The sequence below is a fragment of the Engystomops pustulosus genome, chromosome 5 (assembly GCF_040894005.1).
Source record: "Engystomops pustulosus chromosome 5, aEngPut4.maternal, whole genome shotgun sequence".
In the NCBI taxonomy this organism is placed as follows: domain Eukaryota; kingdom Metazoa; phylum Chordata; class Amphibia; order Anura; family Leptodactylidae; genus Engystomops; species Engystomops pustulosus.
In genome coordinates, this window is record NC_092415.1 from 205,994,386 (window position 1) to 206,007,948 (window position 13,563).

General features: G+C 48.7%; 2 protein-coding genes across 3 annotated transcripts in view; one reads left to right on the forward strand and one right to left on the reverse strand.

Moving 5' to 3' along the window:
* Positions 1 to 1,366, forward strand: part of SEC22C (SEC22 homolog C, vesicle trafficking protein) — a 37,178-nt gene extending 35,812 nt beyond the window's left edge. Inside the window, exons 7-8 of one of the 2 annotated variants that reach the window (XM_072154893.1) lie at positions 637 to 702; positions 945 to 1,366. In XM_072154893.1, coding sequence (XP_072010994.1) covers positions 637 to 702; positions 945 to 1,145 — 267 coding nt within the window. In that variant the 3' untranslated portion in view covers positions 1,146 to 1,366. The remainder of the gene's footprint in view (positions 1 to 636; positions 703 to 944) is intronic. The other variant, XM_072154892.1, reaches the window with a different exon arrangement.
* RPS23 (ribosomal protein S23) overlaps positions 1 to 13,563 on the reverse strand; it is a 415,955-nt gene that overhangs the window by 287,248 nt on the left and 115,144 nt on the right. The window lies entirely within an intron of this gene.

Sequence of the window (13,563 nt, forward strand, 5' to 3'; positions counted from 1 at the left end):
GGACAATACATAACACTGGCTGCAGAGAGCACAGAGCACAGCAGTGTGAGGTCTGATTACACACCTCTCCAGGGACAATACATAACACTGGCTGCAGAGAGTACAGAGCACAGCAGTGTGAGGTCTGATTACACATCTCTCCAGGGACAATACATAACACTGGCTGCAGAGAGTACAGAGCACAGCAGTGTGAGGTCTGATTACACATCTCTCCAGGGACAACACATAACACTGGCTGCAGAGAGCACAGAGCACAGCAGTGTGAGGTCTGATTACACATCTCTCCAGGGATAATACACAACTCTGGCTGCAGTGAGCACAGAGCACAGCAGTGTGAGGTCTGATCACACATCTCTCCAGGGACAATACATAACACTGGCTGCAGAGAGCACAGAGCACAGCAGTGCAGTGAACACTAGAGACTCCTTCATTGTATTAGACTGTTTGTTATACCTTACTAGTGACATCATCAGGCTGTGATGTCATCATTGCGTGTCATTCGACTTCAATGAGCGAGATCTTCCTGTAGTCTCCCCCCATTTGCCTGATGTGATATGAGGGTCTAGCATTCCCTGACAGGCGGCAGAGCTGTGTACACATAACGGGACGCCCTCCTCTTTCTTCTTCTCTCCGCAGGACGGATACGAGAATGCAGGGAAGGTTCTGGCTTTTCTCATGGCTTTTTCTGCCAGTATATTCCAGGTGAGGAGACAATAGGGAATGTGCATAAGACCTCTGCTTGCTGTCTGTGAATAGGAACATGCAGCTTCTCACTGCTGGAGGTTTGTTATAGTCTAGACAACCCTGATACATTCTACTCACTCACTACTTTGTAACAATCTTCCACCCTGGACTGTTAGGGCTTATAACGTGGATTCATTGTAACAAACCCTCAGCTGTGAGCAGTTTGATTATGATATTACTGGGCTGTTTTTGTCTTGCAGTGTTACCTGTACCTGTTCTCCTGCCGCGCTCGCACCCTGAAGGCCTGGGTGCTGCTGCTGGTGCTCGCCCTGTGTAACCTCCACCTGTACGGACTGCGGAACCTCTGGCAGATCGGCTTCCATGTCTTTGTGGGGTTCCTGTCGGCGCTGCAGATCATGGCGCGGAGACCTCTGGACAGACACCGGGACTGCGGGGTGTAACCAGGGGCAGTATTATTTATATGCACATTATTTAAGTGTTTTTATAGAAATGAAAGTCGGGAATGACTCTGCACTTATCACATGTGGGGCCAGAAGGGGGCGCTGCTCTGTGCACTGTACATGGGGCTCCATAGGATTCTATGGTTTGGGTAGCGGGTGGCTCTGTCCTGTGGATACCAAGGTCATATGTCTCATGGCCACTAGGGGGCTCTGTCTTGTGGATATAATGGGGGATATGTCTCATGGCCACTAGGGGGCTCTGTCTTGTGGTTATAATGGGGGATATGTCTCATGGCCACTAGGGGGCTCTGTCTTTAGGATATAATGGGGGATATGTCTCATGGCCACTAGGGGGCTCCGTCTTGTGGATATAATGGGGGATATGTCTCATGGCCACTAGGGGGCTCTGTCTTGTGGATATAATGGGGGATATGTCTCATGGCCACTAGGGGGCTCTGTCTTGTAGATATAATAAGGGATATTTTTCATGGCCACTAGGGGGCTCTGTCTTGTGGATATAATGGGGGATATGTCTTGTGGCCACTAGGGGGCTCTGTCTTGTGGATAGAATGGGGGATATGTCTCGTGGCCACTAGGGGGCACTGTCTTGTCGATATAATGGGGGATATGTCTCATGGCCACTAGGGGCTCTGTCTTGTGGATATAATGGGGGATATGTCTCATGGCCACTAGGGGGCTCTGTCTTGTGGATAGAATGGGGGATATGTCTCGTGGCCACTAGGGGGCACTGTCTTGTGGATATAATGGGGGATATGTCTCATGGCCACTAGGGGCTCTGTCTTGTGGATATAATGGGGGATATGTCTCATGGCCACTAGGGGCTCTGTCTTGTGGATATAATGGGGGATATGTCTCATGGCCACTAGGGGGCTCTGTCTTTGGGATATAATGGGGGATATGTCTCATGGCCACTAGGGGGCTCTGTCTTGTGGATATAATGGGGGATATGTCTCATGGCCACTAGGGGGCTCTGTCTTGTGGATAGAATGGGGGATATGTCTCATGGCCACTAGGGGGCACTGTCTTGTCGATATAATGGGGGATATGTCTCATGGCCACTAGGGGGCTCTGTCTTGTGGATATAATGGGGGATATGTCTCATGGCCACTAGGGGGCTCTGTCTTGTGGATATAATGGGGGATATGTCTCATGGCCACTAGGGGGCTCTGTCTTGTGGATATAATGGGGGATATGTCTCATGGCCACTAGGGGGCTCTGTCTTGTAGATATAATGGGGGATATATCTCATGGCCACTAGGGGGCTCTGTCTTGTGGATAGAATGGGGGATATGTCTCGTGGCCACTAGGGGGCTCTGTCTTGTGGATATAATGGGGGATATATCTCATGGCCACTAGGGGGCTCTGTCTTGTGGATATAATGGGGGATATGTCTCATGGCCACTAGGGGGCTCTGTCTTGTGGATATAATGGGGGATATGTCTCATGGCCACTAGGGGGCTCTGTCCTGTGGATATAATGGGGGATATGTCTCATGGCCACTAGGGGGCTCTGTCTTGTGGATATAATGGGGGATATGTCTCATGGCCACTAGGGGGCTCTGTCTTGTGGATATAATGGGGGATATGTCTTATGGCCACTAGGGGGCTCTGTCTTGTGGATATAATGGGGGATATGTCTCATGGCCACTAGGGGGCTCTGTCTTGTAGATATAATGGGGATATGTCTCATGGCCACTAGGGGGCTCTGTCTTGTGGATAGAATGGGGGATATGTCTCATGGCCACTAGGGGGCACTGTCTTGTCGATATAATGGGGGATATGTCTCATGGCCACTAGGGGGCTCTGTCTTGTGGATATAATGGGGGATATGTCTCATGGCCACTAGGGGGCACTGTTATGTCGATATAATGGGGGATATGTCTCATGGCCACTAGGGGGCACTGTCTTGTGGATATAATGGGGGATATGTCTCATGGCCACTAGGGGGCTCTGTCTTGTGGATATAATGGGGGATATGTCTCATGGCCACTAGGGGGCTCTGTCTTGTGGATATAATGGGGGATATGTCTCGGGGCCACTAGGGGGCTCTGTCTTGTGGATATAATGGGGGATATGTCTTATGGCCACTAGGGGGCTCTGTCTTGTGGATATAATGGGGGATATGTCTCGTGGCCACTAGGGGGCTCTGTCTTGTGGATAGAATGGGGGATATGTCTCATGGCCACTAGGGGGCTCTGTCTTGTGGATATAATGGGGGATATGTCTCATGGCCACTAGGGGGCTCTGTCTTGTGGATATAATGGGGGATATGTCTCATGACCACTAGGGGGTTCTGTCTTGTGGATATAATGGGGGATATATCTTGTGGCCACTAGGGGGCTCTGTCTTGGAGATATAATGGGGGATATGTCTTATGGCCACTAGGGGGCTCTGTCTTGTGGATATAATGGGGGATATGTCTCATGGCCACTAGGGGGCTCTGTCTTGTGGATATAATGGGGGATATGTCTCATGGCCACTAGGGGGCTCTGTCTTGTGGATATAATGGGGGATATGTCTTATGGCCACTAGGGGGCTCTGTCTTGTGGATATAATGGGGGATATGTCTCATGGCCACTAGGGGGCTCTGTCTTGTAGATATAATGGGGATATGTCTCATGGCCACTAGGGAGCTCTGTCTTGTGGATAGAATGGGGGATATGTCTCATGGCCACTAGGGGGCACTGTCTTGTCGATATAATGGGGGATATGTCTCATGGCCACTAGGGGGCTCTGTCTTGTGGATATAATGGGGGATATGTCTCATGGCCACTAGGGGGCTCTGTCTTGTGGATAGAATGGGGGATATGTCTCATGGCCACTAGGGGGCACTGTCTTGTCGATATAATGGGGGATATGTCTCATGGCCACTAGGGGGCTCTGTCTTGTGGATATAATGGGGGATATGTCTCATGGCCACTAGGGGGCACTGTTATGTCGATATAATGGGTGATATGTCTCATGGCCACTAGGGGGCACTGTCTTGTCGATATAATGGGGGATATGTCTCATGGCCACTAGGGGGCTCTGTCTTGTGGATATAATGGGGGATATGTCTCATGGCCACTAGGGGGCTCTGTCTTGTGGATATAATGGGGGATATGTCTCGTGGCCACTAGGGGGCTCTGTCTTGTGGATATAATGGGGGATATGTCTTATGGCCACTAGGGGGCTCTGTCTTGTGGATATAATGGGGGATATGTCTCGTGGCCACTAGGGGGCTCTGTCTTGTGGATAGAATGGGGGATATGTCTCATGGCCACTAGGGGGCTCCGTCTTGTGGATATAATGGGGGATATGTCTCATGGCCACTAGGGGGCTCTGTCTTGTGGATATAATGGGGGATATGTCTCATGACCACTAGGGGGCTCTGTCTTGTGGATATAATGGGGGATATATCTTGTGGCCACTAGGGGGCTCTGTCTTGGAGATATAATGGGGGATATGTCTTATGGCCACTAGGGGGCTCTGTCTTGTGGATATAATGGGGGATATGTCTCATGGCCACTAGGGGGCTCTGTCTTGTGGATATAATGGGGGATATGTCTCATGGCCACTAGGGGGCTCTGTCTTGTGGATATAATGGGGGATATGTCTCATGGCCACTAGGGGGCTCTGTCTTGTGGATATAATGGGGGATATGTCTTATGGCCACTAGGGGGCTCTGTCTTGTGGATATAATAGGGGATATGTCTCATGGCCACTAGGGGGCTCTGTCTTGTGGATATAATGGGGGATATGTCTCGTGGCCACTAGGGGGCTCTGTCTTGTGGATATAATGGGGGATATGTCTCGTGGCCACTAGGGGGCTCTGTCTTGTAGATATAATGGGGGATATGTCTCATGGCCACTAGGGGGCTCTGTCTTGTGGATAGAATGGGGGATATGTCTCATGGCCACTAGGGGGCTCTGTCTTGTGGATAGAATGGGGGATATGTCTCATGGCCACTAGGGGGCTCTGTCTTGTGGATATAATGGGGGATATGTCTCATGGCCACTAGGGGGCTCTGTCTTGTAGATATAATGGGGGATATGTCTCATGGCCACTAGGGGGCTCTGTCTTTGGGATATAATGGGGGATATGTCTTGTGGACACTAGGGGGCTCTGTCTTGTGGATAGAATGGGGGATATGTCTCATGGCCACTAGGGGGCTCTGTCTTGTGGATATAATGGGGGATATGTCTCATGGCCACTAGGGGGCTGTGTCTTTGGGATATAATGGGGGATATGTCTCATGGCCACTAGGGGGCTCTGCCTTGTGGATATAATGGGGGATATGTCTCATGGCCACTAGGGGGCTCTGTCTTTAGGATATAATGGGGGATATGTCTCATGGCCACTAGGGGGCTCTGTCCTGTGGATAGAATGGGGGATATGTCTCATGGCCACTAGGGGGCTCTGTCTTGTGGATAGAATGGGGGATATGTCTCATGGCCACTAGGGGGCTCTGTCTTGTGGATATAATGGGGGATATGTCTCATGGCCACTAGGGGGCTCTGTCTTGTGGATAGAATGGGGGATATGTCTCATGGTCACTAGGGGGCTCTGTCTTTGGGATTTAATGGGGGATATGTCTCATGGCCACTAGGGGGCTCTGTCTTGTGGATAGAATGGGGGATATGTTTCGTGGCCACTAGGGGGCTCTGTCTTGTGGATAGAATGGGGGATATGTCTCATGGCCACTAGGGGGCTCTGTCTTGTGGTTATAATGGGGGATATGTCTCATGGCCACTAGGGGGCTCTGTCCTGTGGATATAATGGGGGATATGTCTCATGGCCACTAGGGGGCTCTGTCTTGTGGATATAATGGGGGATATGTCTCATGACCACTAGGGGGCTCTGTCTTGTGGATAGAATGGGGGATATGTCTCATGGCCACTAGGGGGCTCTGTCTTGTGGATATAATGGGGGATATGTCTCATGGCCACTAGGGGGCTCTGTCTTGTAGATATAATGGGGGATATGTCTCATGGCCACTAGGGGGCTCTGTCTTGTAGATATAATGGGGGATATGTCTCATGGCCACTAGGGGGCTCTGTCTTGTGGATATAATGGGGGATATGTCTCATGGCCACTAGGGGGCTCTGTCTTGTGGTTATAATGGGGGATATGTCTCATGGTCACTAGGGGGCTCTGTCTTGTGGATATAATGGGGGATATGTCTTATGGCCACTAGGGGGCTCTGTCTTGTGGATATAATGGGGGATATGTCTTATGGCCACTAGGGGGCTCTGTCTTGTGGATAGAATGGGGGATATGTCTCATGGCCACTAGGGGGCTCTGTCTTGTGGATAGAATGGGGGATATGTCTTATGGCCACTAGGGGGCTCTGTCTTGTGGATATAATGGGGGATATGTCTCATGGCCACTAGGGGGCTCTGTCCTGTGGATATAATGGGGGATATGTCTCATGGCCACTAGGGGGCTCTGTCCTGTGGATATAATGGGGGATATGTCTCATGGCCACTAGGGGGCTCTGTCTTGTGGATAGAATGGGGGATATGTCTCATGGCCACTGGGGGCTCTGTCTTGTGGATATAATGTGGGATATGTCTTATGGCCACTAGGGGGCTCTGTCTTGTGGATATAATGGGGGATATGTCTTATGGCCACTAGGGGGCTCTGTCTTTAGGATATAATGGGGGATATGTCTCATGGCCACTAGGGGGCTCTGTCTTGTAGATATAATGGGGGATATGTCTCATGGCCACTAGGGGGCTCTGTCTTTAGGATATAATGGGGGATATGTCTCATGGCCACTAGGGGGCTCTGTCTTGTGGATATAATGGGGGATATGTCTTATGGCCACTAGGGGGCTCTGTCTTTAGGATATAATGGGGGATATGTCTCATGGCCACTAGGGGGCTCTGTCCTGTGGATATAATGGGGGATATGTCTCATGGCCACTAGGGGGCTCTGTCCTGTGGATATAATGGGGGATATGTCTCATGGCCACTAGGGGGCTCTGTCCTGTGGATATAATGGGGGATATGTCTCATGGCCACTAGGGGGCTCTGTCTTGTGGATAGAATGGGGGATATGTCTCATGGACACTAGGGGGCTCTGTCTTTTGGATATAATGTGGGATATGTCTCATGGCCACTAGGGGGCTCTGTCTTGTAGATATAATGGGGGATATGTCTTATGGCCACTAGGGGGCTCTGTCTTGTGGATATAATGGGGGATATGTCTTATGGCCACTAGGGGGCTCTGTCTTTAGGATATAATGGGGGATATGTCACATGGCCACTAGGGGGCTCTGTCTTGTGGATATAATGGGGGATATGTCTCATGGCCACTAGGGGGCTCTGTCTTGTGGATATAATGGGGGATATGTCTTATGGCCACTAGGGGGCTCTGTCTTGTGGATATAATGGGGGATATGTCTCATGGCCACTAGGGGGCTCTGTCTTGTGGATATAATGGGGGATATATCTCATGGCCACTAGGGGGCTCTGTCTTGTGGATATAATGGGGGATATGTCTCATGGCCACTAGGGGGCTCTGTCTTGTGGATATAATGGGGGATATGTCTCATGGCCACTAGGGGGCTCTGTCTTGTGGATAGAATGGGGGATATGTCTCATGGCCACTAGGGGGCTCTGTCTTGTGAATATAATGGGGGATATATCTCATGGCCACTAGGGGGCTCTGTCTTGTGGATATAATGGGGGATATGTCTCATGGCCACTAGGGGGCTCTGTCTTGTGGATATAATGGGGGATATGTCTCATGGCCACTAGGGGGCTCTGTCTTGTGGATAGAATGGGGGATATGTCTCATGGCCACTAGGGGGCTCTGTCTTGTGGATAGAATGGGGGATATGTCTCATGGCCACTAGGGGGCTCTGTCTTGTGGATAGAATGGGGGATATGTCTCATGGCCACTAGGGGGCTCTGTCTTGTGGATATAATGGGGGATATGTCTCATGGCCACTAGGGGGCTCTGTCTTGTAGATATAATGGGGGATATGTCTCATGGCCACTAGGGGGCTCTGTCTTGGAGATATAATGGGGGATATGTCTCATGGCCACTAGGGGGCTCTGTCTTGTGGATATAATGGGGGATATGTCTCATGGCCACTAGGGGGCTCTGTCTTGGAGATATAATGGGGGATATGTCTCATGGCCACTAGGGGGCTCTGTCTTGTGGATATAATGGGGGATATGTCTCATGGCCACTAGGGGGCTCTGTCTTGTGGATATAATGGGGGATATGTCTCATGGCCACTAGGGGGCTCTGTCTTGTGGATAGAATGGGGGATATGTCTCATGGCCACTAGGGGGCTCTGTCTTGTGGATATAATGTGGGATATGTCTCATGGCCACTAGGGGGCTCTGTCTTGTAGATATAATGGGGGATATGTCTTATGGCCACTAGGGGGCTCTGTCTTGTGGATATAATGGGGGATATGTCTTATGGCCACTAGGGGGCTCTGTCTTTAGGATATAATGGGGGATATGTCTCATGGCCACTAGGGGGCTCTGTCTTGTGGATATAATGGGGGATATGTCTTATGGCCACTAGGGGGCTCTGTCTTGTGGATATAATGGGGGATATGTCTCATGGCCACTAGGGGGCTCTGTCTTGTGGATATAATGGGGGATATATCTCATGGCCACTAGGGGGCTCTGTCTTGTGGATATAATGGGGGATATGTCTCATGGCCACTAGGGGGCTCTGTCTTGTGGATATAATGGGGGATATGTCTCATGGCCACTAGGGGGCTCTGTCTTGTGGATAGAATGGGGGATATGTCTCATGGCCACTAGGGGGCTCTGTCTTGGAGATATAATGGGGGATATGTCTTGTGGCCACTAGGGGGCTCTGTCTTGGAGATATAATGGGGGATATGTCTCATGGCCACTAGGGGGCTCTGTCTTGTGGATAGAATGGGGGATATGTCTCATGGCCACTAGGGGGCTCTGTCATGTGGATATAATGGGGGATATGTCTCATGGCCACTAGGGGGCTCTGTCTTGTAGATATAATGGGGGATATGTCTCATGGCCACTAGGGGGCTCTGTCTTGTGGATATAATGGGGGATATGTCTCATGGCCACTAGGGGGCTCTGTCTTGTGGTTATAATGGGGGATATGTCTTGTGGCCACTAGGGGGCTCTGTCTTGTGGATAGAATGGGGGATATGTCTCGTGGCCACTAGGGGGCTCTGTCTTGTGGATATAATGGGGGATATATCTCATGGCCACTAGGGGGCTCTGTCTTGTAGATATAATGGGGGATATGTCTCATGGCCACTAGGGGGCTCTGTCTTGTGGATATAATGGGGGATATGTCTCATGGCCACTAGGGGGCTCTGTCTTGTGGATATAATGGGGGATATGTCTCATGGCCACTAGGGGGCTCTGTCATTGGGATATAATGGGGGATATGTCTCATGGCCACTAGGGGGCTTTGTCATTGGGATATAATGGGGGATATGTCTTGTGGCCACTAGGGGGCTCTGTCTTGTGGATATAATGGGGGATATATCTCATGGCCACTAGGGGGCTCTGTCTTGTGGATATAATGGGGGATATGTCTCATGGCCACTAGGGGGCTCTGTCTTGTGGATATAATGGGGGATATGTCTCATGGCCACTAGGGGGCTCTGTCTTGTGGATATAATGGGGGATATGTCTCATGGCCACTAGGGGGCTCTGTCTTGTGGATATAATGGGGGATATGTCTCATGGCCACTAGGGGGCTCTGTCTTGTGGATAGAATGGGGGATATGTCTCATGGCCACTAGGGGGCTCTGTCTTGTGGATATAATGGGGGATATGTCTCATGGCCACTAGGGGGCTCTGTCTTGTGGATATAATGGGGGATATGTCTCATGGCCACTAGGGGGCTCTGTCTTGTGGATATAATGGGGGATATGTCTCATGGCCACTAGGGGGCTCTGTCTTCTGGATATAATGGGGGATATGTCTCATGGCCACTAGGGGGCTCTGTCTTGTGGATATAATGGGGGATATGTCTCATGGCCACTAGGGGGCTCTGTCTTCTGGATATAATGGGGGATATGTCTCATGGCCACTAGGGGGCTCTGTTTTATGTTTTTACTAAAGGTTGTTCCTCTGTTTTTTTTTATATATCAGCCATTAGGGGGCAGTGTTGCTGCACAGTATTTCATATACAAGTCATGCCCTAGTTAGGGGCCTCTTGAATCTTAATTACCCCACTATGTTACCCACCCCCCACAGCGCCAATATCTCAGAGGCTAAAAAACTGCACGAGATATTAGAAAAACCTATTTATAAGAATTGTTACTTCCCCTGAGGTTTCCCCCCTAGACCTGTCCCACTCTGCTAATGACGTCCCCCTGTAACTACAGACCTCTGGATGCACTACTAGTACCAGAATGCACTACAGCTACACTGCTGACATCTAGTGGCCAACTAGAAAACTGCAACTATTCATCATTTATATTTTTGTAGTTCTCCCCAAAAGCTTATAAATTTGTAATTTCACTCCTTGAAAGATCATTTAAAAACTCTGAACATTCCTGTAGCGCGGCTGTGACGCTGTATGCACCCTGTCTGTATATCCGTCCTCTGTATATAAGGTGCTTCATGAGGATATTTACACCGGCCCTGTGCCGGATTCCATTGTACATTGTGGATTCTCTATTTATGTTTCTATTTTTTGGCCCTTTTTGTGTCTGTTTATAATGTCCCGGCTTATATAATAATGTTTTTTCATTGAGAGGAACAGAATTTTCTACATGAAATAAATTATTTTTATGACCATAAAAAATACTATAGTTTATACTGCACCAAGTATTTCTGATTATTTAAGTGATGGTAAGAAAAATTTCTACATGTAACTCAGGATCAGTTCAGGATAAGTAATGTCCTGTATGTACACAGTGACTGCACCAGCAGCAGCATAGTGAGTGCAGCTCTGGAGTATAATACAAGATGTAACTCAGGATCAGTACAGGATAAGTAATGTCCTGTATGTACACAGTGACTGCACCAGCAGCAGAATAGTGAGTGCAGCTCTGGGGTATAATACAGGATGTAACTCAGGATCAGTACAGGATAAGTAATGTCATGTATGTACACAGTGACTGCACCAGCAGCAGAATAGTGAGTGCAGCTCTGGGGTATAATACAGGATGTAACTCAGGATCAGTACAGGATAAGTAATGTCATGTATGTACACAGTGACTGCACCAGCAGCAGAATAGTGAGTGCAGCTCTGGAGTATAATACAGGATATAACTCAGGATCAGTACAGGATAAGTAATGTCATGTATGTACACAGTGACTGCACCAGCAGCAGAATAGTGAGTGCAGCTCTGGAGTATAATACAGGATGTAACTCAGGATCAGTTCAGGATAAGTAATGTCATGTATGTACACAGTGACTGTACCAGCAGCAGAATAGTGAGTGCAGCTCTGGAGTATAATACAGGATGTAACTCAGGATCAGTACAGGATAAGTAATGTCATGTATGTACACAGTGACTGCACCAGCAGCAGAATAGTGAGTGCAGCTCTGGAGTATAATACAGGATGTAACTCAGGATCAGTACAGGATAAGTAATGTCATGTATGTACACAGTGACTGCACCAGCAGCAGAATAGTGAGTGCAGCTCTGGAGTATAATACAGGATGTAACTCAGGATCAGTACAGGATAAGTAATGTCATGTATGTACACAGTGACTGCACCAGCAGCAGAATAGTGAGTGCAGCTCTGGGGTATAATACAGGATGTAACTCAGGATCAGTACAGGATAAGTAATGTCATGTATGTACAAAGTGACTGCACCAGCAGCAGAATAGTGAGTGCAGCTCTGGAGTATAATACAGGATGTAACTCAGGATCAGTACAGGATAAGTAATGTCATGTATGTACACAATGACTGTACCAGCAGCAGAATAGTGAGTGCAGCTCTGGAGTATAATACAGGATGTAACTCAGGATCAGTACAGGATAAGTAATGTCATGTATGTACACAGTGACTGCACCAGCAGAATAGTGAGTGCAGCTCTGGGGTATAATACAGGATGTAACTCAGGATCAGTACAGGATAAGTAATGTCATGTATGTACACAGTGACTGCACCAGCAGCAGAATAGTGAGTGCAGCTCTGGGGTATAATACAGGATGTAACTCAGGATCAGTACAGGATAAGTAATGTCATGTATGTACACAGTGACTGCACCAGCAGCAGAATAGTGAGTGCAGCTCTGGAGTATAATACAGGAGGTAACTCAGGATCAGTACAGGATAAGTAATGTCATGTATGTACACAGTGACTGCACCAGCAGCAGAATAGTGAGTGCAGCTCTGGGGTATAATACAGGATGTAACTCAGGATCAGTACAGGATAAGTAATGTCATGTATGTACACAGTGACTGCACCAGCAGCAGAATAGTGAGTGCAGCTCTGGGTATAATACAGGATGTAACTCAGGATCAGTACAGGATAAGTAATGTCATGTATGTACACAGTGACTGCACCAGCAGCAGAATAGTGAGTGCAGCTCTGGGGTATAATACAGGATGTAACTCAGGATCAGTACAGGATAAGTAATGTCATGTATGTACACAGTGACTGCACCAGCAGCAGAATAGTGAGTGCAGCTCTGGAGTATAACACAGGATGTAACTCAGGATCAGTACAGGATAAGTAATGTCATGTATGTACACAGTGACTGCACCAGCAGCAGAATAGTGAGTGCAGCTCTGGGGTATAATACAGGATGTAACTCAGGATCAGTACAGGATAAGTAATGTCATGTATGTACACAGTGACTGCACCAGCAGCAGAATAGTGAGTGCAGCTCTGGAGTATAATACAGGATGTAACTCAGGATCAGTACAGGATAAGTAATGTCATGTATGTACACAGTGACTGCACCACCAGCAGAATAGTGAGTGCAGCTCTGGGTATAATACAGGATGTAACTCAGGATCAGTACAGGATAAGTAATGTCATGTATGTACACAGTGACTGCTCCAGCAGCAGAATAGTGAGTGCAGCTCTGGGGTGTATGTGTGGTGATGCTCTGGTGTAATTGGATGTGATTCCTCTCCGCAGTCTCTATGACATGCTGTCAGTAATGATTATGTATTGGCAGGAGCTGCGCGGCTTTTAGAAATATAAATACTGGGATTCATCTTCCGTCTGATGAATAATTCATGGAATGAGACTTCTCCGGGTTCTTTACTTAAATGCTTCATTAATAAGTCACAGAAGACTTTCCATCCTAAAGCCATGAGGAGGTGCATGTAGGGGATGGCGGAGCCATGGAGGATGGACAGGTAGATGATGATGTATAGGAGATGGATGATGGATCTCCGGCCGTGGGGGGGCTGTGATGCTGCTGGGTCCGGATCATCCAGGATGGAGGGAAGGTTGTGCCCATTATTCCTGC